At 42.0% G+C, this 27,791-nt stretch overlaps 2 protein-coding genes across 6 annotated transcripts in view; one reads left to right on the forward strand and one right to left on the reverse strand.

Moving 5' to 3' along the window:
* Window positions 1–27,791, forward strand: part of TNFRSF19 (TNF receptor superfamily member 19) — a 501,102-nt gene that overhangs the window by 153,496 nt on the left and 319,815 nt on the right. The gene's annotated exons all lie outside the window — the stretch shown is intronic.
* The window catches only part of SPATA13 (spermatogenesis associated 13), a 58,114-nt gene that overhangs the window by 4,269 nt on the left and 26,054 nt on the right, over window positions 1–27,791 (reverse strand). For 2 of the 5 annotated variants that reach the window (XM_052671184.1, XM_052671185.1), the window contains exons 3-12: window positions 24,994–25,356; window positions 21,703–21,847; window positions 11,546–11,682; window positions 10,948–11,127; window positions 9,711–9,896; window positions 7,252–7,431; window positions 6,376–6,608; window positions 3,609–3,738; window positions 2,676–3,048; window positions 809–883 (exon numbers count right to left, since the gene is read on the reverse strand). In XM_052671184.1, the coding sequence (XP_052527144.1) occupies window positions 809–883; window positions 2,676–3,048; window positions 3,609–3,738; window positions 6,376–6,608; window positions 7,252–7,431; window positions 9,711–9,896; window positions 10,948–11,127; window positions 11,546–11,682; window positions 21,703–21,847; window positions 24,994–25,356 (2,002 nt within the window). Of the gene's footprint in view, window positions 1–808; window positions 884–2,675; window positions 3,049–3,608; window positions 3,739–6,375; window positions 6,609–7,251; window positions 7,432–9,710; window positions 9,897–10,947; window positions 11,128–11,545; window positions 11,683–13,635; window positions 13,782–19,832; window positions 19,964–21,702; window positions 21,848–24,993; window positions 25,357–27,233; window positions 27,427–27,791 lie in introns of those variants that run through there. The other 3 variants (XM_052671186.1, XM_052671188.1, XM_052671187.1) reach the window with 3 other exon arrangements.

Consider the following 27,791-nt stretch of genomic DNA (forward strand, 5'->3'; position numbering starts at 1 on the left):
TTTCTGCAGGCAAATATCCTTAGACTTTGGACCTGGATATTCTGAACAGAATCTCCTGATCACAACTTTCAGCCACTCCCCTGGTAATCCAGAGCGGTTTTACAGATATCTCATGATTGCTAAAGTGCTTTAAAATAGCATTAATCCCAGGGAATAGAGATTAATTTACTCCTTTACTCCTAAATTCTGACTTGGTCTGTTCCCACTTGCTCTATTTATTTTCTCAACACACTCAGAAACTTACTCAAATTAAGACTGAAAAAGACAAAACCACATGATTTCTGAGAGGGAAAGAATAAAAAAAGTTTCCAGAAAAACAAGTTTCTACTCCTTCACTGTGCACTTCTAAGTAATTAGCAAGAGAGGACAGCAAGGAACTATTTTGACTATGCTGTTTATGAGCTCACCAACATGTGGCGTGCAGAAAGCATATTAAAAACTTTTCAATAGAAAGCACAGAATTACACAGAAGAGTAAATTGTCAGAATAAAAACAAAGGAAGGAAAAGGTAACTCTCATTTTTTATTTCCTCTCTACAAACGCTTTCTTACAGCTGTAAATAAACCTCTTGTTCTTCTCTGATAAAGAGATAATGGCAGCTTACTGTCTAGAGGAGAACGGGAAACTGACTTAGTAGGCAGTTCACAAAGGTGCTTAAGTTTGAAATTGGGCTAATGGGAATAATTCAATCTCCATGTAAACCCAAGAAGAAAAGGTAAAAGCTTCAGAAACTCAATCCCTGTACTTATTCCTGATAACAAACACGCTGCAACAAAATAGGAGCACAACGCCATTCCTAAACACCTACCTTTCATTTTTCCGTGCCTTGACTTACGGGCGTTCTGCATGGCTTGTTTCTTCTGGTTTTCTGAGATTTCCATTCCTATGAGAAAGAGTAAAGAAAGGACATGATACGAAAATATTTATCTAATCATTGCTTATACTTCCCATATTTAATGAATTCATTTGCTGATCCACATGGAATAAAATATGTGATTTAAAAGCTGGAAAAGCTTTCTGTGCACTGAGCAAATCCATGCTGTTATGTTAGATTAGCCTCTATGTATAAACTCAGTACATTTGTACAACACAAAGAAGGAACTATTGTAACTCCTTTGCACAGTTCTTGAACAAGATACTGGGTGGACATCATCTTCATACAGCATGTCCTGAACATGCCAGCGCAAACATGGCAGAAGGCTATGGAGGGCAACATTCCCTCTACCCCGAGGACAGAGCATCCCATACTCCACCAGACACCAAAGGAGGCTGTGATGTGGTTGGGGCTGCCATCAGCCTGGGGTAAGATCCCACACTCCAGTTTCTCACATATGACATACATCAGGTATATGACTGATGTGTGCTGAGTACAGACAAGGCAGACATCCACTGTGAAAGGCAGCCAAAGATCTGGCATCATTTGGAGCCCATGGACATGCACTTCATTTTCCTCTCCCTGCACACATGGCATTGAAGACACACGGGTACGTTATGCCAGCATGAGCAAACTACGCTTTACGTGATGTCTCTCCTTTCACTGATCTGTACTTGAAGAGCACAGAAGCTGCAATTCAAAAGCAGAATAAAGTAGCTGCTCTCGTTCCATTCTGCCTTTCCCTGCACAGCTCTATGCTTTTAAAACTCCCCTTACTCTTTTAGCCTGAGCTTACAGAGAACTTACTACAAATCAGTCTATTAACTTACAAAGAGCATTAAGCCATAATTTCGGGGTGTGAGGTTTCTTTTATTTTATTCCGCTTTTTTTTTTTCCTTTATAGAAACAAGGAAACAGACAAAAAAAAAAATGAAAGCAGTTTCATCAGCAGAGATCAGACCACTTTCTTAGGGTTACTATTAGTGGTTTGGAGAAGGATTTTCTGCATGTGGGCTTTTTTCATATGTATTCATAAAAGCTAAGAAAAGCGAGATATGGTTTGGGAGACAACGACCCGCACCAAAGTGTTTTTGAAAATAGAAGTAAAATGCCATTTGACGAGTAGGTATTTCATCTCAGAGCAGTTAGATTAGAGGCTTTATGCAAACTCCAGCAAGATAACTTACAAAATCAACAAGACAAATTTAAACCTGAGGTTGAGAGTACTGGCGCCCTTCCACTGGTTTTGGCTGAAGGAAGTGTTCACTTACGCAAAAAAAAAAAAAGAAAAACAAGTAGTCTTCTGGGTAATGGAGAAAATATCCAAGCTACTGTCACACAAAACCAGACAGATATTGGCTGTTTCTACTCAACTATATTTCTTCTAGCTCAAGACACCTGCGTCAAAACAGGTACAACTACTATGGACCTGCTCAGCTCCACAGAAATGCACGACCCAGGCTTAAATAAGTGTTAGTGCTATTAAAACAAATCTCCTCATTATCATTGCCACTGCTACCTCTCTTGTGAGGCTACCCCTTTTGAGTTTCCCCACGCTCAGGGTTTTCTGGAGCAGTGTTGCCTGCCAGGAAGGGAATGGTAACATGTAGTAGAATGGCACACGATGACAGCACAAACACACCTGAACAGGCTTCACTTATACAGCTAAAGGCCATGTCAGGTAACAGAGGCAACAGCCCCAGTAGGCAGAGTGCATATCTGCACAAAGCATAAAAAAAAGTGGAAAACAACATCCTCTTTTGTTCTTACTACCTTATAGAGAGGAAATCCTTGCACTTACCCATTTCCTTATCTTCTCGAACTCTTCTCCTTTCACTTTCGCATGCCTCCATCCATCTCTTCTTATCCTCCTGCTTTTTTGCACAGAACAAATGAACCTCTTCTGTTGCTCTGTTTATTATCTTAAAAGCATTCTTGACATTAACGTTAAAGTCTTTGTCTCTGCCATCCTCAGTGTCTACAAGTTCAATCTCATCCATGTCGATACGATCCTTATAATACAAGATGTCCCTTCTCAGTAGGTCCTTCTTACAGAACACAAGTTGATGGTCAAAGAGGAAGAAAGTCCTCTGCTGGCTTTTGCCTTGCTTTGATATTTTGGTCAGTTCTCCTGAGTGGATCAGTTCCGAGCTTCTGGCTAACACATCCGGTCCCTAAGATGATACATAGTCTTTAAGTAAGTAAACATGGTCATTTTCAGATCTTAGCATGTCTTACTTCACTAATCAAGTCTTACTTCACTAATCAAGTCTTAAATCCATTTTATTGTATTTTAACTATTAGAGCTGAAAATGCCATAGAAGGTAGATAATCTCATACAGGTGAACTCAATAAAAGTGATTCTGGTCTGCTTTCTTTCAGCATAAATTGGGAGGACACTTGTTAAAGTCACTGAAGCAGGTTCAAGTTTGATAAAACAACCACAAATCTGGATGAGATTCTACAATCCAAGCATAAAAGAAAAATCCATTTTGTCATCTCCTACATGTCAGCGCCATCTCAAAGGCATCTGATCGTGCACTACCTGCTGCTCTTCCTGAGCGATAAACAAAGTAATCAGTAACAAAACCACTGCAACTGGACTTTCAACTGAGCAGTGACCAGCTGAAAAGTAGACACCCACCAACGACCCTCCATGCAGAAGGACAGACCTTGTAGAGGACACAAAGTACTGTACACAGTACCTTTGATCAGGAAAGGGTCTGGCACTTACCTCCCAGTCTACTATAGACACTTGCCAACGTGCAATCTTGTCTATGCTTTCCAATCTTCGTTTTCGCTCATTGATTAGGCATGCCACATTCTTCATGGCCTCATAAGCAGCTTTTATGTTGTTATAATCACTGTGAAATGTAGGCATGTTTCAAAGATCACTTGTACAATGGGCACGATGCACTTAGAAAATGTGACAGGGTACTCAAACTACTGTCCTGCATTTATCCTTTTACTCAAAGTACTTAAAGAAGAGACACGTGATTCTCAGCTATCCTCGACCTCACACAACAATCTGTACAGTGCACTGCTGCATTCTGTGCAGGAGCAAATGACTGAACTGGTGCAGGGAGGCAGAAGTAGATTAATGAATAGATATAGCGTCTCTACTGAAAACGATGGTAAAACCCAAAACTGATTATACGTTTCACCAAAGGGATTTAGAGGGATTTTATTGTGAAGATCATCCCTTTGATCAAGTTTAACAGTTGCATTTCCTTCTTTTCATTCCCAGTGGCTGGGGGAACAAATGTGAACAAGGAAAGTTATGCAGGCAGAAAAGATACCAACAGCAACCTCAAACAAGTTGAGCAAGGGACCCAAGAGCCTGAGCACCAAGGAGAATTAAAGTGATAAAGTGGCCCATTCAAATGGAGGAAGTGTGCGAGAGCCAAGGCTGTCACCTTCCCCCATCTGCTCCAGATGGAATTCAGTCTCCTGTTCTTCCTCCATTGCTCTGCTCCCCTCTTCTCTCCCTGAGCTCCACATATGCTTATGGCTCTCCCCAGCCAGCAGGCAGGTTTGGGTTTCCCTCTGTATAGAATCCATCCCTCCTTCACCTTTCTCAAATAGTCTCTAAGAAGAAGGAAGGAAAGAGGCTTATTTTTTGCCTTACAGTCCTAGCTGCCTCTGTTCCATTATCATTATGACTCTTGCAGAAAAGGAAGCTGGAGGTAGAGAATAGTAATGAGACAGAAATAAACCCTGCCAGACCATCAGTGTCACTATCCTGTTTATCTGCTTCTGTCTCTGTTCCTATTTTCATCAGCTGCTGCTGATGGATGCATTTCTTTACACATCTGCACTCAGTATACTCAAGAAGTGAGATGAACAACAACAAGATCCTCCCTGTGTCTGGGAGACGTCCCAGGGGTGACCACTGGACAGTCACAGTGCTACTCCTGTCCTTCCTTATCTCAGCTCCCTCTCTCAGTGTGTACATCAGCCCTCACTTGTGGCACGAAGCGTGGCCTTCATGGCAGCCTGTCCACACCTTCAGCCATTTTAAGACAACAAAAGAAAAAGCTACAGAAGAATAGGCTGAATTTGAGCTTTGCTGAGGTTCGGTGTGAGTGTGGGCTCGTCTGCTTGTGGGCACCTCTGGACACTGAGAGCATGGCTGAGTCTGTAGGCACCAGAACTAAAGCCCTGAATACCAGCAGTCAACATCCCTTCTGGTCCCTAGCAAAAACGCCCTTGTTTCCAAGTGGAGTTTCCTGAAGGTTGAACAAGCACAGACTTCTGCCCACAAAGCATCACCTCAGGCTGCATTTGGACTTCGAGCACTGGGGTCACAAATTTTTCTTGCAATTGTACAATAAAAAGGTAGGCATTTAAAGATAAAATCTTAATTCAGTCAAAGAGGTAATCAGCCTAGGAGTGTATCAGAAAGGCTAATAACCTGCAACTTCAGTTCTTACTTATCGCAGGTAAAAATCTAATGTCTGGCGTTGTTTCCCAAACAGGGTAGATTTAGGCTAGATATAAGGAAAAATTCTTTTACAGTGAGGGTGTTGCAGCAATGGAACAGGTTGCTCAGAGATGTGCTGGATCCTTACCCATACAGACTTTCTAGGCGAGGCTGGATCAGGCCCTAGGCAACCTGATGGAGCTGTGGTGTCCCTGCTCATTGCAGGGGAGCTGGACTAGATGGCATTTAAGGATCCCTTCCTACACTAAGGATTCTATGATTCTATTCAATGATTCTAAGTAGTTCAGAGTAATGGAAGAAAATCAATCGTTCCTTCTAGTATCAAAGCCTTCTGGTACACACCAAATAAAAAAGTATTTATTGTGGGTTCATGAGAAGAATTATTTTATTAATTTATAGCATTCCTTTTCTGAAGAGCTGTTACTTTTACAGTACCTTTCCTATCCTGTTAAGATCTCTTCTCTAGTTCTGTATTTTTCCTCTGATTTTCATCACTTGCAATATTACACTGAGTGGTAAAAACTCAGCTTGTGTTTGGTGAGGAGTTCAGTTCTGAGAGAATGGGATCATTACAGCGAGCTTACAAATGAACAAAACAGTTGTTCTAGCATGTATCCAGAAAGCCCACTGATGTAGCTTAGATATAAAACAGATTGCAAAGAGTGCAAATAACAAAGATCCTCATATCAAATTTTTAATGGAACTGCTATGGAAATAGCAATTTCCAAGTATTCTGTATTTATTTTGGGGCAATAAGAATTTGCCTTAAAGTTACTGGGAGACTTGGTGGAGTACAACCTACTTTTATTGGCAATTTTTATCAGAAGGCCACAGCAACAAATGCAAAAATACCCAGGAAATCCCTGAACAAGATTTTGCTAATGATTTTTTATAAAATTTTGATAATGTTGTGATGGGTCCAAGATGCCCATAAGGAGCTCCCCTCTATTGGAGTCACTGGTAGTTTTGCTCCTGATCTTGAGAACTGCTGCTCTGTCACCAAAAGCTTTCAGTAATTAGGTTACTGAGTAAAGGTTTGCCTTTTTAATTCTCTCACCTGTGCTCCTGCGTGGTGTATTTGAGCAATTCTGCAAGCTGCAGAGGGTATTTGCAGATTTTCTGAACAGGCGTGAGAAGAAAACCATCGATGGCAATGTCAATCATCTGCTGAAGCAAGCGACAGGCCTCGAAGAAGTGACGGTATTTGCCCTGTTTCATTAGTTTGGAAAGTTCAATGCAGGCACTGGGATGATTGTTACAATATTCTGAATAAATAGCAAAGCCTTCTTGCTACAAAAAAGAAAAAGTCAAAGCATTACCCGATGTAGTTGATTACAAAGGATGAAAGACATTTTTTGTAACAGCTGTTATATCTACTTTAATTAATTCATTTTTATATTGTTTCTAAATTCAGTAACAACCAGCTTTGTAATTACACATGAATCTGCCTTTAACTTCCAAAGCTGTGTATGTTCTCTGCATGAACACAGAGATAAAAGCTTTCATTAAGTCAGGATGATCAAGCTCATTACTTCAAGAAGTGCTTTTGTTTGGGGAATCCTTGAAATCACAATGACTTGACAGCTACATTTCTATTATGAATCAAGACTCCTTCCCCACCACCTTCAATCCTTATTTTCTTTAGGAAGTTACTGCATGCCCAAATAAGCCATCTGAGATCATTGCAGACAGTCCAGCTCATCTGTGATCACTATGGTTTTGAAATCGTGCACAAAGACACACACTTCCTAAAGAGAAATCTGAAATACTTAAATATTTTTAAATTTGATTGCAAATACTTTACATTCTAAAATGCTACCTGTTTAAAGCTCAACATTTGATAGCCACTTGTTAGTGAAGTCCCCTCACGCAGTTATCATTTTCTTATCAGATTTTGTTCATATCATAAATAAAACCAACTTCTGCAACGTACATGTTGGAGAAAGCACGACCCTATCTCACTCAGATGAGGTTCTTCTTTGTTGTACTGTTTCTCAAGATCCTTCAAAAACTTTCTTTGGAATTTGTAAATATCCTCAATATTTCCAAAAATGGTGCTCAGCTGGGCTGTGGTGAACATTCCTGTATGTTTGCGACACTGCCGAATATAACCCTGGAAACAACAAAAACCTCATTAGTTTGAAGATACAATAACAGTTTCTACCCTGAAAGCATCCCTTTGAACTGGCAAAAATCCAATGATCATCGGGCATGTGAGTGGTTTCCCAGCCATACAGGCATGACTGGCCAAGGAGATTGCAGATTCATGCCCAAATCGATTCTTCCAACGCAACATGCAACTACTGCTTCAGCTGCTGTGCTTTTCTGTAATCCCCTGTGCCATAACAGTTCTTCTTTACAGGAACAAACACTGAAACAATTAATATACAGACAACTTCTACCAAGGCTAAAATACTGGTTCCTTAGGCAGCTGGTGTAGGTAGGACCCAGTCTAAGTCAGGGAAGCAAAATTAAGGTCATATTATGATATGTTCAGAACATTTAGCTATTCTTCGCTGAAAGTATTGGTACAGTACCAGAAAGACTGACATACAAATACAATTACTTTTCCCTTTTTGTGTGTGCTCACTTGCAAGAACATTACACAGGTCCAGTTCCTTTGTATCCGATGGTAAGTAAATGCAAGTTCTACTCCACAGCATTAGGTCAGTAACCAGATCCTATCGGTGCTCCCACAGCCAGGAGGTAAACGTGAGGCCAGGGGCTCCAGACTCAGCTGCTGTTACCATGCAGAACTTCAGCTACCTGCTGCTCTGGCTGCGCAGTGACAGGAGTGTGCAGAACAGCAGCTGATAGCACGAATAGCAGCTGTGCTCCATTCCCTTATCAGTTATGGGTGCAGATGACTCCAAAGGGTAGCTGGTATGACAGGGGCTATCTGTCAGGCTGCTCCATGTGGCCGCTTCCAGGCAGGGTTCTCCCAAACAGCTTTGGGAGCAGACAGCTGTAAAAAGCCTGCTATTGAGGTTTACCAGGAAAATAAGCTCCTGTGTAGCTCTTTAATGTGGACTGCAGGCACTTCTCAAACACAGCAAATTTCTCCTTGGCTGCACCAGCGCTAGTGATTCATTCTGGTGCAGCACTGGCACATTTGGACTATTATCTGCAGCAGCTTTTCTGGCTCAGTCCTATCTGAGTGTATTTTCAGCTCATGCCTGCTTGCACCACCCTACAGATTCACTTGGAGGATAACAGACCATCTCTACCCAAAATGTTGAACATGCAGTACTGTTTCTATACTTCAAAAACGTGTATGCTCTTCTGTAAAAGATCAGAGGAATGTCATCTTATTTGAAGGAGATATGTATTAGAGAAACACAATAGCAGACTAAAAGTTAGTAAGTTGGTACAACATGTAGAGAGCCCCAGAACTCGGCTAGCCGTGGCACTGATGCAGCTGTGTGTACAAATTCCTCCCTCATCCTTTAGGCACTCAATCAAGCTTGCTATCAGAAGGAAACAGTAAATCTAAATGACAAAACTTGCATTTAAAGTTTTGGCTTTTTTTTAAAAGCCTGCCAGTTAACAAAAAAATTTTGTGTTTTTGTCTTCCTTTATATCTTTCCTCAAAAAGGCCTGATTCACTTAAAAACAAACTGCTGTCATTTCTACTGCGTGGTCCATGAAAGAACCTAGCAATGACTGAAGGACAACAACATAGCAAATACAGAGAGAACCAGCAAACTAAGTGTAGTAAGAATATCCTGTAGGTTGCTAAGCACCCATGCAGATGTTAACCACAAACACACGTGAAAAACAAGTCAGATGCATCACAGTCCACATCAGAGAAAGCAAATGTCAGTGAAAAGTATTACGAAGCTTCTTGATGGAACGAGGTCCCTCATGAAAATTTGAATAATAAGAAAAAAAACAGTGTTCTCAATATTTCATGGTTCAAACCAATTAGTTCTTTAAAGACTTTTTAGCTCTGAAGCATCCAAAAAAAGCCTCTTTGCTGGAGAAAATCTCATCCAGCAAACATTCTTTTTGCACATTACTTACAAAAGGTTTAGTCTCTGAACTGTAGCAGATTCTATTAAAATCACTGTAAGTTCTCTATCTAAACCAAGTGATAAAAAGCTTTAAATAAACTGCACTTCCTCTCACTTATTGCTATGGAAATAGCAGTCAGACATGCAAACTATTTTTTCCGTGTCAAAAGTGGAATGTTTTTTTTTCAAAAAGGAAGTGGTGCCTTGTGGCAGCCTGCAGAGAGGAAAGCCTTACGAGGGCACAACGAGGTTCTGACTGACAGCCTTAGAAGCACAGTTTAGAATATTGTGACACGGGAAACCATTCCCCTTCTCAACTTAGATGGGATGCTTTGCTCCCATTAAGTCAACTGAATGCCCTCAGCTTAAAAGCAAGTACCTCACAGATGTCCTTGAGATGCTTGATATAGACTCGTTCTGTGTTCATAATTTCCTGTATAACGTTGGTTCTCATCTGATCCTTGTTTTCAGCTATTTTCTGACGATGCTTGCTAATATCTGCATCTTGTTCTTCATCCTGGATACTATTGCAGTTTTCTGGCAGTTCTTCCTGATTAACTCGCAGCTGCAGCCACAACAAAGCAGAGCAGAGTAAAACAGCAAACTTTTACAAAACATGACAAAATCATTACAAACATCTTACAAATCAGAGATAACTTGTGACAGAAATGTTCCCATCCCTTCCTTACAAGACAGCATTTCACAAAAATAAAAATTCCCATTCTACTCACCAGATACTCAAATAATGTGTTGAGATTTTTTTTTTAAGTTGGTTAAATCCATGGCTCTCTACACCCAGCATCAGAGAGATGCATGTTGCGTAGCCTGTGTATTTTCCAGAATTAAGTTTATTTCTTGCCCTTACTAATAGTTAATGTGCAATTTGGGCAATACCAGCTTATGAGTAAAAATTTCAAAAGCAAACAACTCTCTTAAACACTTCAAAATATTCTTTTCCTGCCCCAACTCCCTGTCTGAGTAACAGCACCTCCCTCATCCACTTTCTTCTGATTGTCCATTTTGTTTAGAGAGCTAAAGGCAGGAACCACCTCTTGCAGACTGTGCAGTACTGAAGTACAGTGTAGCCCAAGTTTCATTAAAGGCTCTCAAAAAGTAAATTAAATTAAATTATAAAACATAATTCAGTGAGATCATTCAAGAGTCACAATAACCTGGTTAAGTTCTGACGAGGAATCTCAGACTATGAACCAGACTCCTAAAGAAGACTATGGTAATAAATTATGCCATTTTACCAAGAAATCCCTGCAGTATCAGAAGCCAGCAGCACACAGCACAGCTTGCCCCAGTCTCTCACACAAACTGTTTTCTTTGTATACACTCCTGGCTGAGCTTTCTGCTGTCCTCATTTCTACTAGTGAAATTTCTTTGACTACAAAAGGACCATACAAATAAAGAAGTGAGGAGCCAGAGGATCTGAGGGTACGATCCTCTACTGCATTATAATGTGGGAAGTCACCATGAGTTACACCTCTGGTGTTTGGATGTAAAGATGCTGAAGATCTGCTCCTTCTTTTAGATTTAACACCATGGTCTCCGCCATGTTCCACTACAAGGACCTCATGTATCAACGGTGCAAAAGCAACAGAGATACTAACCCTGACAAAGCTAGCAGGAAACCAGGCTTCTTTGTCCTCATTTCTTCCCCACCACCAGTCTTTGTTGGAAGCTTCCAGGACTCTAATGACATCTCCAGCTTTGAAGCCCAGCTCTTGATCATCCATAGTGACATGGTCCCAGAGAGCTTCTGCATAGACAATGCTGCCATCGCTTATCAGCTGAGATGGGAAGAGAAAAGGGATGTGAAGGACAAAGGATAAACAATGAACTATTTATAAATTACCAAAAAAAAGATCAGAACATCTCACCAGAGTGCCCAAGATTCATCCTCCTAAAGGATAAAACTAAAATTCTGGATTTTCAGAAATCTGTGCATACATCCATTAGAGTAAGAACAGAGTCCTACTGCACAGCAGCTATATAGCTAATGAGTCAGGCTTCCAGTGAAGTGTTGTCACTGTGCTCTTCCCTTGGCATCTGACCTTGCACACTGTCCGAGGCAGGATACCACAAATGCTGGATACTTCATTATGATGGTTTTTAGTAATAAGAAACCACCCACGTGCGGAAAGCACGCACTCCACCGTGTTAACAATGCAAAGATTCCCCAGAGTGGAATGCAACCCAGGACGTTACCTCATTAATGGCGAGCTGTTCCCCTCCAGGCTGCAGGTACCTTGGTGTGGCTTGGCAGAGCTCTTCGTAGCTGTAATCTTCCTCACTGCCATTGTCATCCACCAGTGCTGAAGATTCGGTCCCGCCATCTGCAGCAGCTGAAACAAAAGGCAGAACAGCTGTTTGTGCAATCATTCTTACACAAGCATCTATTCCAAAAACAAACAATGCGAGAGGAATCGCTTTGGAGTTGCCTCTGTTACTATGAATATAACAGTAACAATGAAAGCGTAGGGTTCACCGGAAAACACTCTTCAGACATGAATTACTTTTTACTCTTCTTTGTAATTTTCCCTTTTAGCATCTGATGAAATACAGACGTTCTCCTTTCTGTGTGCAGAAAAACAGAACTACATTTTTTTTTTTTTTTTCACTAAATCCAGAAGAAATGCGAAATAATCTGACCCAGAAGAGAGGTCTGGGTGCAGTTACCACCACTGCCAGTCCCTGGCTCTGCCATATCCCTGACACGTTCCCCAGGACACCATCGAAACGAGTGGGCAGCCCACATGTTGCAGGCAAAAACAAGTCAGAAACAAGGTGAGCTTCGTCGTGTCTCTACAGCCACAGAAACCAAGAGAAACAGCAAGGAAATGACTGTCTCTGTGCACACGAAAATCTGGAATTACTGCATAGAACTTCACAGAATAGTTTTACTATCTGGGGCTCCATCTCCAGGTGAGAGGGCCTTGTGGCTATCACCTCCCCTTCACAAATGTAAAGGATTGGTTTGGGGACCAATAACACTGGTTGACTCCCATCCACATGGCTCAGGGCCAGACCCATGGCTTGGAAAGCCAGCTGCAATGCAGTGTCCAAAACAGTTCTGGGGGTGAGCATGAAGCGCTCACGATCGGTGTCTCACTGCTCAAATGCACTGCCTGGTTAGTCCTTAATTTATCTCTACAGGTTTACTCCTAAGGTTGTCCTGAACTAAGAATAACCAGAAAGTCTGAAGATCCCACAGTCCTCAATATCCAATCAAAAATAATACCTAGAATGGGGTGCTAGTGTTGAACTCCTTTTTTCATGTCTACTGTGTCCCAGATAAGCAACGCAGCAACCCAGCATCCCTCTCCCTTCCAAGGGGGAGGGATTTCTTGTCTGAATTCTTGAACCTGCTGCTCCCACCCACTCATGAGGCACAGCAGCAGACCCTGCCCTGCCACGCTGCCCTTGCTTTACCCATGTCACAAACAGACATATTATCAGTTTTCTATTTTACGGTGAGGTTTACTTCAACCCCCACTTCTGGCTGCTCAGACCATTACAAGCACATTTGGTCATTTGGGTGTTGATGTACAAGAGATCAAAGCTGAGAGCCGCACTCATTAAATAAAAAAGAAGAGTTTTGTTTTCTTTAAAAGAGGAAAAACATGCCACGGTCACGATGTAATGCAACACAGCTATTCTACCATGCTCTGCTACCCACTGGCACTTTAAATATGCACTCATGCTGATGGCATAATAGCAACAAACAAGGATGGGGAATTCCTTCTTAAAAAAAAAAAAAAAAAAAGCAAGATTTTTTTCCTAGGGACTCGTAAATCTGAGCACTGATAAACTTCTCAAACACACCCTGTAAAACGTATTACAAAATCTGCAAATAAATAATTCATGAAATCAATGTTTAGCTTATAAATCAACAACAAAAACAACACCTGCATCATCGCAGTGATCCCTTATACATTTCCTCTGCAATATCAGTGCTGCCTGCTGGTTCGTTCTGGCAGGGATGGCACACGAGGATGGCACACCAAGGCATCTCAATTCATTTAGCTCCAGGTGAAAAATGGCTGCGATTTTGGGGTTGATAACTGCTCAGTGTTCCTCGGCAAATCAACCAGTTCACACAGTCTTTGCAGGCAGGGCTGTGCGCCGCGGATGGGCAGCTAGAAACTTAAGGATGCTTCGGAGCGCTCCCACCTCCCAGCACTTCGACCACCGGCGTCACCATTGGCTGCCGCGAGTGACACGGCGTGAGAGCAGCCAAGCCCCCCACCTGGCACAACCGCCTCATTCAACACCGTAAAAAAAGAGCGGGTACTCACTCGTGCCCATATGGAGGCTCTCCAGACTCCAAAACCGTGCCATTCCCCCGCGGGCCACCATGCTGACACCGGGGTACCTGGCCAGGGCTTGGGGAGCTGCCCACGAGGGCCCAGCTCGGACCCGGAGCCGCCTCGCCCCGCCGCAGGCTGCGCGGGAGGCCGGGGCTGCGCTGCCGGGGGAGGAAGTGCCAGAGCGGCGGCGGGAGGCGGCCCCGCAGCGGCGGGGAGGGCACTGTGCCTCGCTGCGATCCCAGCCCGGCGACTGCGAAGGGAGAGCTGGAGGAGCGGGGAGTTCCTGGAGTTCCAGCGGTTCTAATGTAATCAGCCCACCGCTGTTACACCACACAAGCAGAAATCAACAATGAAGGCCTTTTTTTTTTTTTAACGCGGCTGTTGGAACTGCCTCACAGCGAACTGCTGTGTCATTACGCAGGGCAGCAGAAGCCAAAAGGTTAAGGCTGCAGAAGACAGGGAGAAAAGGGAGGACGGAGGCATTTTCTCACGCACATGGCAAGCAGGGAGCGAAAACAGGGCTCCCAGCAGCAGTTACTGGCTGCAGTGCCCACCATCCGCACAGAGCTCCCTCCACCTACAAGCTCCCTGGGCACTGCCTGGGGCCGCTCACCCCGCCAGGTGCTCTCGCAGAAACCCAGCCTGCCCCACTGGACTGGAGGCCGAGAGGAAATCCCTTCTGAACTGCCAAACTTCCCAGTCACCTCTTGCTGCTTAGTGGATTGCAGTAAGCTACTCTGTATTGCAAGATGCTGACATCTACCTTCACGTTCTTCTCACAATTGGAAAAAAAACAACTGCAAAGACAGAAACCAGCTAGGGAAACATCCAGGTACATCACCGTGCTAGTGAAGGCTTCTCACTTTACAGCAGCAGAAAACAAGCTCTCTGCCATGCCAAAACCCCTTTTGCTGAACTGCCAAAGGGAAACCAGATCAGACACCACACCGTTCTTACAGAGGAGAGATTAGAAATCATCTCTGGAAACCAGTCATCCGATTTGACTCTTGCAGAGTGGCACAGAAGTGCGTGTTTGCCTGGTGACTCATCAGCACTCCATGGGCTGCTGCCAGGAGGAGCCTGCCCTCCTCCCCTGCACAGTTCCCAGCTGTGTGGCCATGAACACAGCTGCCACCAAAGCTCTCCTCTGGGTGAGCTTCTGCTGGGCTCATATCCTCACAGATCAGCTGAGGACAGGCGAGGGCTGCCCTTGCAGTGGCAGACCAGTTAGTGTGCCCTCACACACTGCTCACCAACAACACTGAAAATGCTGCGTAGAGCACAAATGCTGCAGCAGCAGAAGCTGGATTGCCACCTCAGGGAAGTCTTGTTGTAGGTACCTTCCTGTGTTTGCTCCCAGCTCAGTGGTTTGATGTTACCAAAGCATGCGAAGTTTGAACCCTAAGTTTTGGTTGCCTTAAACAATTTGAACAGACAGTAGGAAGTACAGAACATATAATAAATCCCACTTCATCCTTTTCTCAATACTCTATTGAGGCTTTGTATAAGAAAATGTCATGGGACCCACCCACCCTAAGGCAGAACAGAAGTGCCCCCAACCCACTGTTCTCTGACAGCAGCAGGCAGCAGACGCCTGGGGAAGAACATAAAACCAGATGAGGCATGTAATGGTGCTTTCTAATGTACTCCCCTACATCCCAGCTATCTGCAGATCTGATTTCTCCTGGGGCAGATGCGGTATCTCAGTGTTTAATGAGCCAGTATTTTCAGATCACTTTCTGCATTTCTGTAAGCTTTTGGGATCTGACATATCATGTGCAGCAGTTAATTTTGTAGTTTAATTTTACAGAATATGAAAACTGTCTTTTGTTTTGAACTTAACTACCTGAGACTTTCATTTATTTCTTACATCATTAGAAAAAATAAAAATTCATTTTTCCCATGCCAATCAGTGGATAGACATTTATTCTCCTGTTGTTCTTTTTTCCAAGCTGAAGTGTCCAAGCCTAGTTAATCACTTTGCATAGAGGCAGTGAATGGATTTTCCTGTCCTTTTTGCCTTTCTTTCTATTGTCCCTTGTAAGAAATGCCTTTTGAGGTGGAGAGGAGCAGGCAGATGGCCTCCACATGCCACCCCAGTGGCACAATCAGGCTTTCTGTTTTGTTCTCCATTCCCTTCCTACAAATTCCTGCCCTTGTATTTACTGTTTTGACGGTTACTATGCACTGAACTGACATTATCTGTAGAATCACAAGGCAATTGCCTTCAGAAAGTTCAAAGTCCACCCCTCAGTAAGCCGGGCTTGTTTTCCTTCATGTGCACTACCTTGCTTTTATCAACACCAAATTCTGCCTACTGACAGTGAAATCCCTGCCATGAAACCCTTCTGCTACTCTGTTCAAGCAGCTTGTGTTTTCACTGCCATGAATAATGCAGCCCACGTGCAAAAACAGTAAATTCATCCCAGACCTCCCTTTCTACATTATCTGTGAAGGCACCAAACACAGAAGACTGATGCAATCCTTCACATTGTCCACTCATGATCTCTCCCCTTAAGAGAACCAGTCACCTTCCTCCTCTCTCAGTGCTTCATCACTCAGTAATGCATAGGAAGACCTTCCCTCCCATCTCCTCTAAGAAATGCACATTGACTCTTCTTCATAAGAGTCCACCATTCTGTTGCTGTTACTCTCTATTATAGTTTCAAGGTACTATGTACAATATTTATATATTCTATGCACTGTTATGTCAGCTTCACAAGCCTACTGCTCACTGGATCGCTCTGGGTGCTTTTTTACCACTGGGTATATCATCGCTGCCATCATTTAAATTTGGCCCATGAACTACCCCCCAAATTCTGTTTCCTCCAGCCTGAGTCAATCAGCTCAGCTGCAGATACCCATAGAGTGAGATGACACATACCCTCAAAGAGCTGATATTTTATCCTCCACACACCTGAGGAATGACTCAAGAATTGTTTCCCTTCCTGTAGGTTTCCTGCTTAGCTGCACTAAGTAGTTATTACAGTGCACCTAAAAATGTAGCACTGTTCCCCATTATACTGCTTAAAACACACAGGAGCAGTTTCAGTGGCGCTGAGGCACAGGCTGCCAGAGAAGCTGTGGATGTCCCATCCCTGGAGATGTTCAAGGCCAGGCTTGATGAGATCCTGGGCAGACCTAGTGGCTGGCAACTCTGCCCATGGCCGTGGGTTGGAATGAGATGATCTTTGAGGTCCCTTCCAACCCAAGCCATTCTACAATTCTACGATACTATAAGTCTCCTTTTATGACTGTGCTTGCTGCCATTGACACCTCTCTGATTTCCTTAGTTCGTCACATTTATTATCATTTGTGTGATCTCAGGTGGTTCATAATTTAATCTTGTTATGATGCTTTTCCTACTTTGGCATGGCAATACTAATCCATGGGTCCTGTGACACTTGCTGGTGCGATGAACTTGTTAGTTTTTCTTTAATACATTAGAGACACTCTTTCACTGGTACAACTGCCATCCCTATATGTTTGCACACTGGATGTGCTCTGCTAGTTATCTTCCTTCGACCACATTTATTATATACCCATATGCCATGTAGCCTCTTTGAAAATATGTGTATTTCTCCATCACACTTTTAAATGTTCACTACAAGTGGCGGGGTTTCCTGTTTTTCTGAATTGTTTTTAAGCAACATTTGTCCAACAGTTCCTATTTTGCAGTAGAGTTTTGCCATCTTCTGCCCCATCCCTTATTTCAGGATCACTTAAATTGCTTGTAAAGGATGTGTTGTCCCATAATGTGTATTAGTTCATCTTGCCAGCTTTCCCCTAATTCTTTGTTTGGAAACTACTCTATAATCTCTTGATTTGCGTGTCAGTGGCCTGCTTTTCTTTTGCTTCAGAAAACAAAGGATCTTTTCATTTCAAATATTCCTCTGTTCATAAATAATCCAAATCTCCTTTTTTTTTTAACACCATTTTTCTGCAGGAAGGTGCCTGAAGTTACAAAGGCCTCTCTGTCTGACACTGAGCACATTATTTGGCAGCATTTCAGATAATTTTACCACTGAGCTCCTCGTCTCCTAGTTTTCACCTGACAGCTTCAGTCTGCTTCCTGTCCACTGCCATTCCCAGGACACCTATCTGCCCCACAGCAGGGAAGGGGATTTCATGATGCTCCTTAACCTCCTGTTTGTCTTCCTGCCTCTCTGAGCTTTTCAGAAGGCAGCAGCCACCAAGGAGCTGCTTGCAAGATCAGAATGTCCCACCGTCCTGCTGACAGTCACAAACATGCCACTAGTGCACAACCTGGCAATATGCATTTCCTGCTTTCTCACCTACTACATTCTCACTCTCCTGGGGAGCAGGATAGCAAGGACATAGTAGTAACCTGCAAACTGTTTTCTCGGGGAGTGATTAATAACATCTGCTTATTCATTTCCATGGCCAATAACTTACTTGGGGTGGCTTTTTATCTGAATGGTGATAGGAATAGAGAACCTGAATACCTCCTCTCCTAGTCTGCTTGTGCCTCAGCTGCACTCTGCACAGGCTGCACAGCTGCTCAAACCCAGCACTGATAAGCTGTGAAAATCTTGACTGAGCTGTGAAAACCTTGATGGTAGCTGAATGGTAGTGTGGGCAAATAAAAGGATGTATTCATCTCAATAGCAAGATCTACATTTCAACTCAGCATCTAAACTCCCATTACAATTAACATGAATTGAACAAGCTGAGAGAGGAATTCAGTCCACTCTAAGGATAGTCCTTATCAAATCTGCTCTGGGGGAAATTACTAAGGGCTCCCATCAGTTGTTTTAACGTAGATGCTTAGGACATTTCAAGTATTTTGGATGATAGGATTTCCATATCATGAAAGGAATAGGTTGCCCATAGGTTCTTGGTCTCAGATGCCAGTCCCCTGTATAAACTCAGGTATCCCTGTACTGGGCACCTGGGGTGGGCCACTGAATCAAGCCCCAGACCACCACTGCCTGTGAAGGGTGTTTGAAACTGTTACTCTCGTGGAGATAGTCACATTTGGAGTAAATTGAGCTGAATCCACCTACTCAGAGCTGAGGCTATCTAAAGGGGTTCACAAATGAATTCAGCCAAATTCAAGCCCATAGGGTATAAAAAAGACAGAATTTCTGAGATGTTGATAATAATTTCTTCTATTGTGATAATTAGTAACTTCATATTAATTTAAAATTGTAATGCTATAAGCAGATGAGTAGCAATAAGAGTCACAAGGGAAGTTTCCTTTACATCTTGGCTGTTTCTGACTCCTACAGCATGAAGATTCACCGTCTTGTAACTGCTGATTTTCTAAAAATTTAAATCTTCAGTTCTATCTCCCACTGATACAAAAGTAGCCGTGCAATATATTGGGCTTTAACTAGTCAGTAAAATAAGATACTGCTGGTTTTCAAGGCTTGGGTCCAGAATTTCTGTCTATAATAAAGGGCTTCTGTGTTATCATATTTCACTGTACATGAGCAAACAAAAAACTCTCACATGTTCAAAGACAAGGAAATGCCTTGTGAATTTAAGAGAAAAAGGAAAGAGACCAGAATGTGTGACACTAGTCACTTCATTATTTTCTACTGGAGCTACTTAGAATATCTGTGCAATAGCCCTTTAATTACAAAGCCACTTGCTTTCCCACTTGCCCTTAGGGCTTTCATTAAAGAAGTTTTTCCTGTTCAACTTCTATGTTTATTATAACAAGTCATAAAAGTCCCATCTAGTATAATCAATATTGCTTCACTGTCTTGAAAACTGGCAGAAATCTTGCTTTGAGCACTCATCATCCTGATGCTTGTATTAAGGAGAACAGGTATTCTAAAGCTAAATACCTGGAAACACACTACCCTCAGGCAGTTGTCTAGGGTAACTAATGTAGTTTCATGTGATTAACAAAATGGAATGGATAACTCAAAAAAAACCCAACAATTTATTCTCTGTGATACTTTATTTCTTTTTTTTCTAAACAAAAACTGTTCATTTGTGGACAGTCTTTGGAATCACAGACGGAGATCCCAAATGGTTGCAACAAGGACTGCAAAAGGAGATGCAGTTCAGCTCTATGCCCAGTTTGAATCATTAAGTAAGCTTAATGATTAAGTACCCACAGCAATGAAACACCCCACACATGGGTTTTACAGTGGTTCCCAATGTTTTCCTATAATAAAAATGGAAACACTAATATTGTATATATCACATACCTCTTTGCCATAGGAAGCAAGTTTAAACTCTTTTTCTTGGAGAGCACCTTCTGCAGAAAACTGCCTAATATTTAGGAAGAAAAATGCAGTTTAAAATGTTCTATAAACTGATTTGTAGCTGACAGATTTTTGAGCAGAATTTGGATATTATCCAACACAAATTTAACTTAGAATCATATAAAGCAAGTACTGACTATTAAAGATAAGTGTAATTTTACCAAAGAAACATTGAAAAATGCTTTTTGTTAGATTTCCTGCTTAGAATCATAGAATCGTAGAATCACCAAGATTGGAAAAGACCTCCAAGATCATCTAGTTCAACTGTCCACCTATCACCAACGTTTCCCCACTAAACCATGCTCCTCAGTAAATCTAAATGTTTCTTCAACACCTCCAGGGATGACCTGACCACCTCCCTGGGCAACCCATTCCATTACCTGACCACTCTTTCAAGGAAGAAATTTTAACTATATTTTATTTAACTGCATTTTAACCTGAACCTCCCCTGGTGCAACTCGAGGCCATTCCTTCTCGTCCTATCGCTAGTTATGCTGGAGAAGAGGCTGACCCAACCTTGCCACAACCTCCTTTCAAGTAGTTGCACAGTGATAAGGTCTCCCCTGAAACCCTTCTTTTTCAGACTAAAAAATCCCAGTTCCCACAGTTGCTCCTCATAGATTTGTGCTCCAGACCCCCCACAGCTTCACTGCATGACTCTGGACACGCTCCAGGGCCTCGATGTCTTTCTTGCAGCGAGGGGCCCAAAACTGAGCACAGTACTCGAGGTGCGGCCTCACCAGAGCTGAGTACAGATCACCTCCCTGTTCCTGCTGGCTGTGCTATTGCTGATACAAGGCAGGATGCCATTGGCCTTGTTGGCCACTTGTGCACACTGCTGGCTCATGTTCAGCCAAGCACGGACCAACACCCCCAGGTCCATTTCCTCTACACGATCTTCCAGCCACTCTGCCCCAAGCCTGTAGCATTGCCTGGGGTTTTTGTGGCTAAAGTGCAGGACCCAGCACTTTGTCTTGCTGAACTTGTTGTAGTCATAGCAGGCCCTGTTCAGACATCTTTACTGATTCTGTGCGCAAGGAGGCAGAGTGAAGGCTCCCAGCAGCACTTCGTGCCAGTGAAGGCTCCGAAGTGAACATTTTGCTTATTTCCAAATCTCATCAATAAAACACAACTGTTCAGATTATGCTCACTGTGAAAGAACACAATTGATACCAAATTCTTCTCATCTGCCAAGAAATGTTCCACTAAATATGACTAAATATTACTTACAGATAACACTGTGTCCTAATAGGAAAGAATTACAGAAAAAAAACACGCAGCATGTATCAGAGGCTGTGAGGAGGCAATCTTTTTGGAATCTACTCATCATTGACCAGAAATCTAGCTGGGCTACTTGCACCCCTGAGGTAAGCAAATGCAGCTGCAAACACTTCTCAGAAACAAGCTATTCAATTATTTAACACTTTTCTACCTAGGAAGTGAAGCTGAATGCATAACAAAATTGTAAATAGATGTGGTGTGGTTTGCATGTGAACTCAAGCATGTTGTAACTTATTTCCTTCATACTTCAGTTTTAGCTGTGGGCAGATATGTGAACAGAAAGTGGAAAATACAGGAGCACAAGTGGCATAAAAGAGTAAACCAGAGCAAAGAGGAGGTGTGAAGAACAAGGTTTGTGCAAGCACCGCAGGACAAACTACTGATGAGAAAGTTCTAAAACTAAGCAAGCTAACTGTGCACAGCTTTGTCACTGAGTTTGTCTGCACCATTTCCTATTTCACACTGAGCTATGTGCTGGCCTAACCGGGGCAAGAAGCTGAGACCCAGAGCTAAAAGATCTTGCACTTCTCACCATTAGATGTTCTCATCTGCCGCCGTCGCCCAACGCGGTCCAGGCCAATGGGAGTGCTCTGTGAAAAGGTGAGGGGCCGGAACCTGGCAGAGACGGCTTTGTAGGGGGGCACCTGGTGTGCGGGGACGGGCGGCCGCGTGGTGGGCTGCGGGGAAAGCATGAAAGATCAGTGTTACAACCAACTCGCTCATCGGTCCATGGGTACAACGTGGTGCGAAGGACGGCTGCTGCTGGTAGTCCAGCTAATGACAGGGGCAGCAAACACGCCCACCCCACACAACCTCAGGTTTCTTAAATGCTATTCACCATATCACATTCTGTAATGTTATAGTTCTCTGTTACATTAAAACTCCTTAGTTTTCTCTTACAATCAGGTACACAGTGTAACTTTCATCTTGTAATACTCCATACCTGAATGCTCTGGAATCTAACTGATTTCAGGCTAACTTTGCAAATACCCATCTGAATACTCTAAGAATGACCAACACTGCTACAGCTGGAAGTTGCGTACATTTCCAAGGCTGCTTTTTTTCTTCATATAAGTAAAATAGATTTCTTTTGTAAAATTAGAATGATGGTCTAAATGATCCCCTGGCTCTGAAGATCCCAGGAGTCACATTAAAAAGAGATAACATTTAGCTTACTTTTAAGTTTATATAGAAGACATTTTCTTTATTCAAATAATTCATTTTCTCATTATGGTTAGAGAACCCACCTATTTGCAAATCGAGTCTGATTTTATGTCGTCTTTAAACAACTTCACATCAACCAGGTTGAATGACCTGGCATAAGTTCTCCATGTTAGACAACAAAACTCATCATGCAAACTTCAAGGAAAGACATATTTAATCTTCTCTCATCATTCAGTGGTTATTGTTCATAGGCCCTTTCGTTAAATAATCTGAAACATGAGGGCTTTTCTTATGGTCTATCTGTTGACACTCCCTTAGGAAATCAACAATTTAGTATTGTTTGAAAACTGTATCTCACACCTGAGCAGTCAGACAAAAGCAAAACACATTAAAGAAGGAATTTACATTACATTCCCAAAATATTCCTTTGAGTTGTCAAAGCTTTTAAGAAAAATATCAGCAAGGTAAAGATCAGTCTTTGAAAGTCCCATGTAAAATTCATCTACACATGTATTCCTGATTCATTAGCCCTTCTCTCTAACATTTCAGCTACGAATGTACAAATGTAAGGACTATCAAAAAGTCCAGTGTGCATTTAGTACAATTTAACTGCGACCTTGTCTTCAACTTCATTTCCTCAGTACCCTAGCAATGTCTCAGGATCCTATCAATAATAGACTAAACAATAATAAAGGGTAAGTCGGATCTGTTGTTTCAAATAGCTAACAGAAGTAATGTCAGTCACACAAGTAATCGGCCAATTAAACAACAAAGTTATTTATTTGCAGGCAATTCGTATTTTTTATCTAAGGCATTAATCCAGATTCCTTCTCTCTCTAGTGCTGTTATTCTGTGGTAGACTTGTGAAAGCCATCATTTGGCTTAAAAATGTGCCCTTCTTGGGAATGCTCCATACTTTTGGTTTTGGCCACAGTTCTGTGGTCCCAGCAGTGTGCTCACTGAAGCACAGCCCTTGCAGCAGCATCCGAGCAAAGAAAGAGTCAACTGCCCTGATGGATCTTTAGCTAATAAACTGAGCAAGGTGCGAGCAAGGTTTGAAGAAATACCATTTGTTTCCAGCAGTAAATGAAGGGGTTGGAATGTTCAATGAGTTCCATAATAAGCAAGAATTATCTGGGTTGTTTTAAAGATAGTATGTTGCAATACTCAATCTGGTTTAATCCAGAAATCCACGTATCTGTGGGTAAAATGGCTGGACCAGGCTCTGGGCAATCTGATCTAGCTGTGGATGTCCCTGTTCATTGCAGGGGAGTTGGACTAGATGACCTTTAAGGGTCCCTTCCTACTCTAAGGATTCTATGATTCTATGGCCAAAAATTTATAATAAGAGCTTTCCTCTTTTAAGTACTGACAAAATTAATTTTAAAAATATCCCAGTTACATAGCCTTTGATTGAGGAAAACCTCCATTAGCTTCAGCCAGTATTGCTGGTACAAACGTCAGGATCCATCATTTCATCAAGAAAATATAAAGAAAAAATGTGCAATATGACAATTCATATTAAAAACTGCTTTTCCCAGAAGACTGAAAATCCAGTACTAACATTATTTCAGCAGATAGTTTCAATCAGGGGTCTAGCAGAACCATAAATAATACTGCATTGTTCTTTCCAGAAAAAGTAGGTTAAGAGGATTCCAGATAATATTACTAACCACTGGAATCACATTTTTAAATTTCTTTTATTACTTACTAATAATAAATTTGTGCTTTATTAACTTTGCAGCTCCTTCAGGAAGGAGTCCTACAGCTTTTCTAGAACGTGGAGGACACCTTACCACTGCAGCATTACCAAGGCCTTGGAGACTGGAGCTCTTTAAACACCTACAAAACAGGGCCATCACTATGAACAGAACAGCAAGTCCCTTTATGCACCATACCTTTTCAAGACCACCTACGGGAAAAAAGGAGCTATTTTTGTATTTCAGATGGTTTTTTATTTCTCTAGGCAAGTACGTATACAGGTATCCATCGAGCACTAACTGAACTACTTGCTATTTCCTTATGGGCTTCCTATATTCCATCAGGTCAATTTAGAAGTACACAGGCAGGCTTTATTTCACACTGTCAGTGTTCTTAACTCTTTATTTCAATAACTTACACCATTTCTAAACCATTTAAGCAATTTTCTTAAGTGACTTCCTTATTAGTTTTAAGTACCCTTAGTGTACCAATCCCAAGATTCTGAACACCACAACAATCGCTGCAGGTTTGAACTGATCTGCTTTTGGGGATTTTGAAATGACTGACAAACAATATGTTATTATCATATGTTTGCACTCCTCTGTTCCTCAGAGTCTACACCCTGTGAGGTAACTAAATACAGAGCTGTATTACACATGAATGAGCTCTTACACACCCATATGGGAAGTAACAATCACTCCAAGAATGAAACAAGGTTAATTTATAATACAAAAAAGATATCCCAAAGACAGTATCAGTTTTATTCCATGCTGCTTTGTTTTTTAACAACAAGACAAAGAAATTAGTGACAAGGAAAGCAGAAATTTGAGTATATGCTGTCAGCTTGACAAAAGGGAAGGAAGAAAAGGAAGCATCCATTCTATTTTCTAGGCTGAAGATAAAGACAAGGAAGTGAAAGGGTCTTATGCAGTTTGCAGAGAGCACATCTCTATCTTACTTGTGTCAGCAGACCTTCAATTTCTTCTGCCGGACCGCTTCCATAGAAATTGACCCCACCTATTACAGAGATGGGTCTTCTTTTTCGCCCTCTGGAGTAGCCTACTGTATTGCTTTGGATCACAGACCCAACAGAAGCCAGTCCTGGCTGATTTTCTCCATCCGTGCAGTCTGTCTTCTGTGCCTCCACAGCAACTGCATCTTCAGGTATGGAGATACTTCTGATTGACATTTGGCCATAGTCTGAGAGTGGTCTGGGCCGAGACCTTTTTCCAGAGCCCCATCTCCTGGGCGTGACCCTTTGCGTGTCTGTCTTTTCTTCATCCTGGGATGGGGACTTCTTCCAGAGGTCATCAGAAACAACCTTTTTAAATGTGAACAAGTCAAATAAGCTACAGAATTCTCTGATACTTAAATCAATTGTGAGTTTTTCACATGGCAGATCAACTTAACATTGCTAAAAAGGAAGTGTTACCGTAAATACAATAAATACAGCTGACAATTCAGGAAGACATTAACTTTGCAAAGGAAAGATATCACTAGCTGTTTGTGCTGTGTAAAGTTAACACTACGTTGGCAGGACCTCTTAGGCAAATAACATCACTGATACCATTAGTAACTGACCTATGACCTTTGCTGTGTTTAAAGGCACTTACGACATTATCGTGAATACTGCATTCACTTGGTCCTGTCTTATGGCACTTGTAGAACTTCATATACATAAGAAACGATAAATATAGCATTTGTTAAAAACAAAAATAAATAAACACACACATTTTCCTCTGCTTTACCTGCACCCAGTGATGGAAACAAGCTGTGAGTCTCAGTGCGAAGGTTTGCTGCTGACAGGTTACTGCATGTGAAACCAACATGGGCAGTCACATTCCTCCTGTCACCCTTCCCACACTCTTTCTAGTGTCAGATCTACAGATTGTGTGGCTGTGTGCAAATTGTTTTAGTGAGGTGATTCATTTTGGAAGGGAGAAATTACTTATCATGTCAGACAGAGCAGAAAGAGTGATACAATGCTATAATGCAAATAGAGGAAAATTGATCTTTCCAGAAAGAAAAGCTAAGAAAATATAAATGTCATTTGTATTTAGCAGCCCATATGGCCCATTGAGGCTAATACCCATAGGTATCACATCTGCACTAGTACTGCAAATTTGGTTTAAAACAGCCTTGAATGAAATACTTATCAATGACAACATTTTGAAGGACTTCAGTCCACATGAAGTAAAGCTGCTGTGAACATCTCTATCTGAACTTCTGAAGTTTTTGAGAAGAAAATATTGCACATAAAAATTTGTATTCACTTTTGCCTTAAATTTCCAAATTCTCAGTGTTTTCTTGACCTTTCGTGGCTCATCTATACAGAATGGAACAAAAAATAGAGAGGGGGAGACAGATGTTTCTGGGTTGGATTTTCATGACTGCCGGCTGGAGCAAGTGACAAACTCCAATTCACTGTAAGCAGGTGAACCCTGCTGTAATTTTTTATGAATTATGAACTAATTCTGATCTTTTTGTAATAAAAATCAGCCAACTTCCTTATCAAGAATCTTCACACTGCCCAGGTGCATTTCTGACTGTTCATAGCTAAAAAATACTCCAAAAAGAGAGGCTGCATTTTGATTGCCCGTGGCTACCATTTGTTTCTGTTTTAGATGAGATGAAGGCAGTTCAGGTACTGCATGTTCAAAGCAACCATTAGCCTAGAACCTGATTTACACTGATTTATACTTGATTTGCAATGAAGCCTGTATAAAATAGTTCATTCTCTGTTACCTTCTGCTCTACATGCCATTTTCAACCAGCACAGCCTTTGGTAGCACCTGATAGAGTGGCAAATTTTGACAGCTGAAGAGAAATTTCATTGTATAAAACCACTTTAACTAGCAGGCAGCATTATTAAATAGAAGTTTAATAAGATTACTGCAATTGAGATATGAAAAATGATCCATGTCCTTTGTCCTACATTAAATTCCTCCATTTATGACAGGAAATTTCCCCTAAATAGAACACTCTTATAAATTCTGCATTCAATGGCGTCACAGCTATCATTCAAGAACACTTGAGCTTCCCTGCAGCTTTCAGCCCACAACTGGCTGAGCTGAAGCCATTCAGAGGGAAGTGAGCACCCAGCTGCCACACTGACAGCTTCAGCACAGCAAGTGAGACTGGCCCTAAGCCCCTTCCAAGGTCATGGCACCAAAAGCATAGGTGAAATAAGGTTCTTACCTCTGAATCAGACACAGGTAGAGGGTCTCCACATATACAGTAACTGAGACAAGAGTTCAGAGTCATTTTATATTTCTCTTTTTTCCAAGTCTTGTCTCTAAGAACCATGAGTGCAAATAAACTCCCTGCATAACCAGTCAGGCAAAGTTCATCTTATGACCTGCACTTTTAGACTGAGGGAAGGACACGTCACATGTCATCTCCTAATCTGCTTTTTACACACTTATCTTGAGCAATAACATTTGCAAAGAGAGGACTGTTCTCCTGTAGCACTCCACCTACAGTAGTTGATTCAAATGACAGCATCTGATCTGCTGTGCAATAAATAATCCTGAAGGACATGTATTTTTAGGCTGACACCCATAACTTGCACTGAAGAATAGTAACAACAGAGGAATAGTAATCCTCTCCTAGCAAAAAATCAGAGGAAACCAGATTGATAACCTGATAACCACTGCTGTAAGTCACCTACTCAGGCAGGAGAGGCCCAGTCAAGAGATGCTGACTGCCAGGAATAAAATACCCAGCATGAAATTCATAGACTCCAATAGTTCAGGC

This window comes from Tympanuchus pallidicinctus, unplaced genomic scaffold (assembly GCF_026119805.1).
Source record: "Tympanuchus pallidicinctus isolate F22 unplaced genomic scaffold, pur_lepc_1.0 scaffold11, whole genome shotgun sequence".
Taxonomy (NCBI): domain Eukaryota; kingdom Metazoa; phylum Chordata; class Aves; order Galliformes; family Phasianidae; genus Tympanuchus; species Tympanuchus pallidicinctus.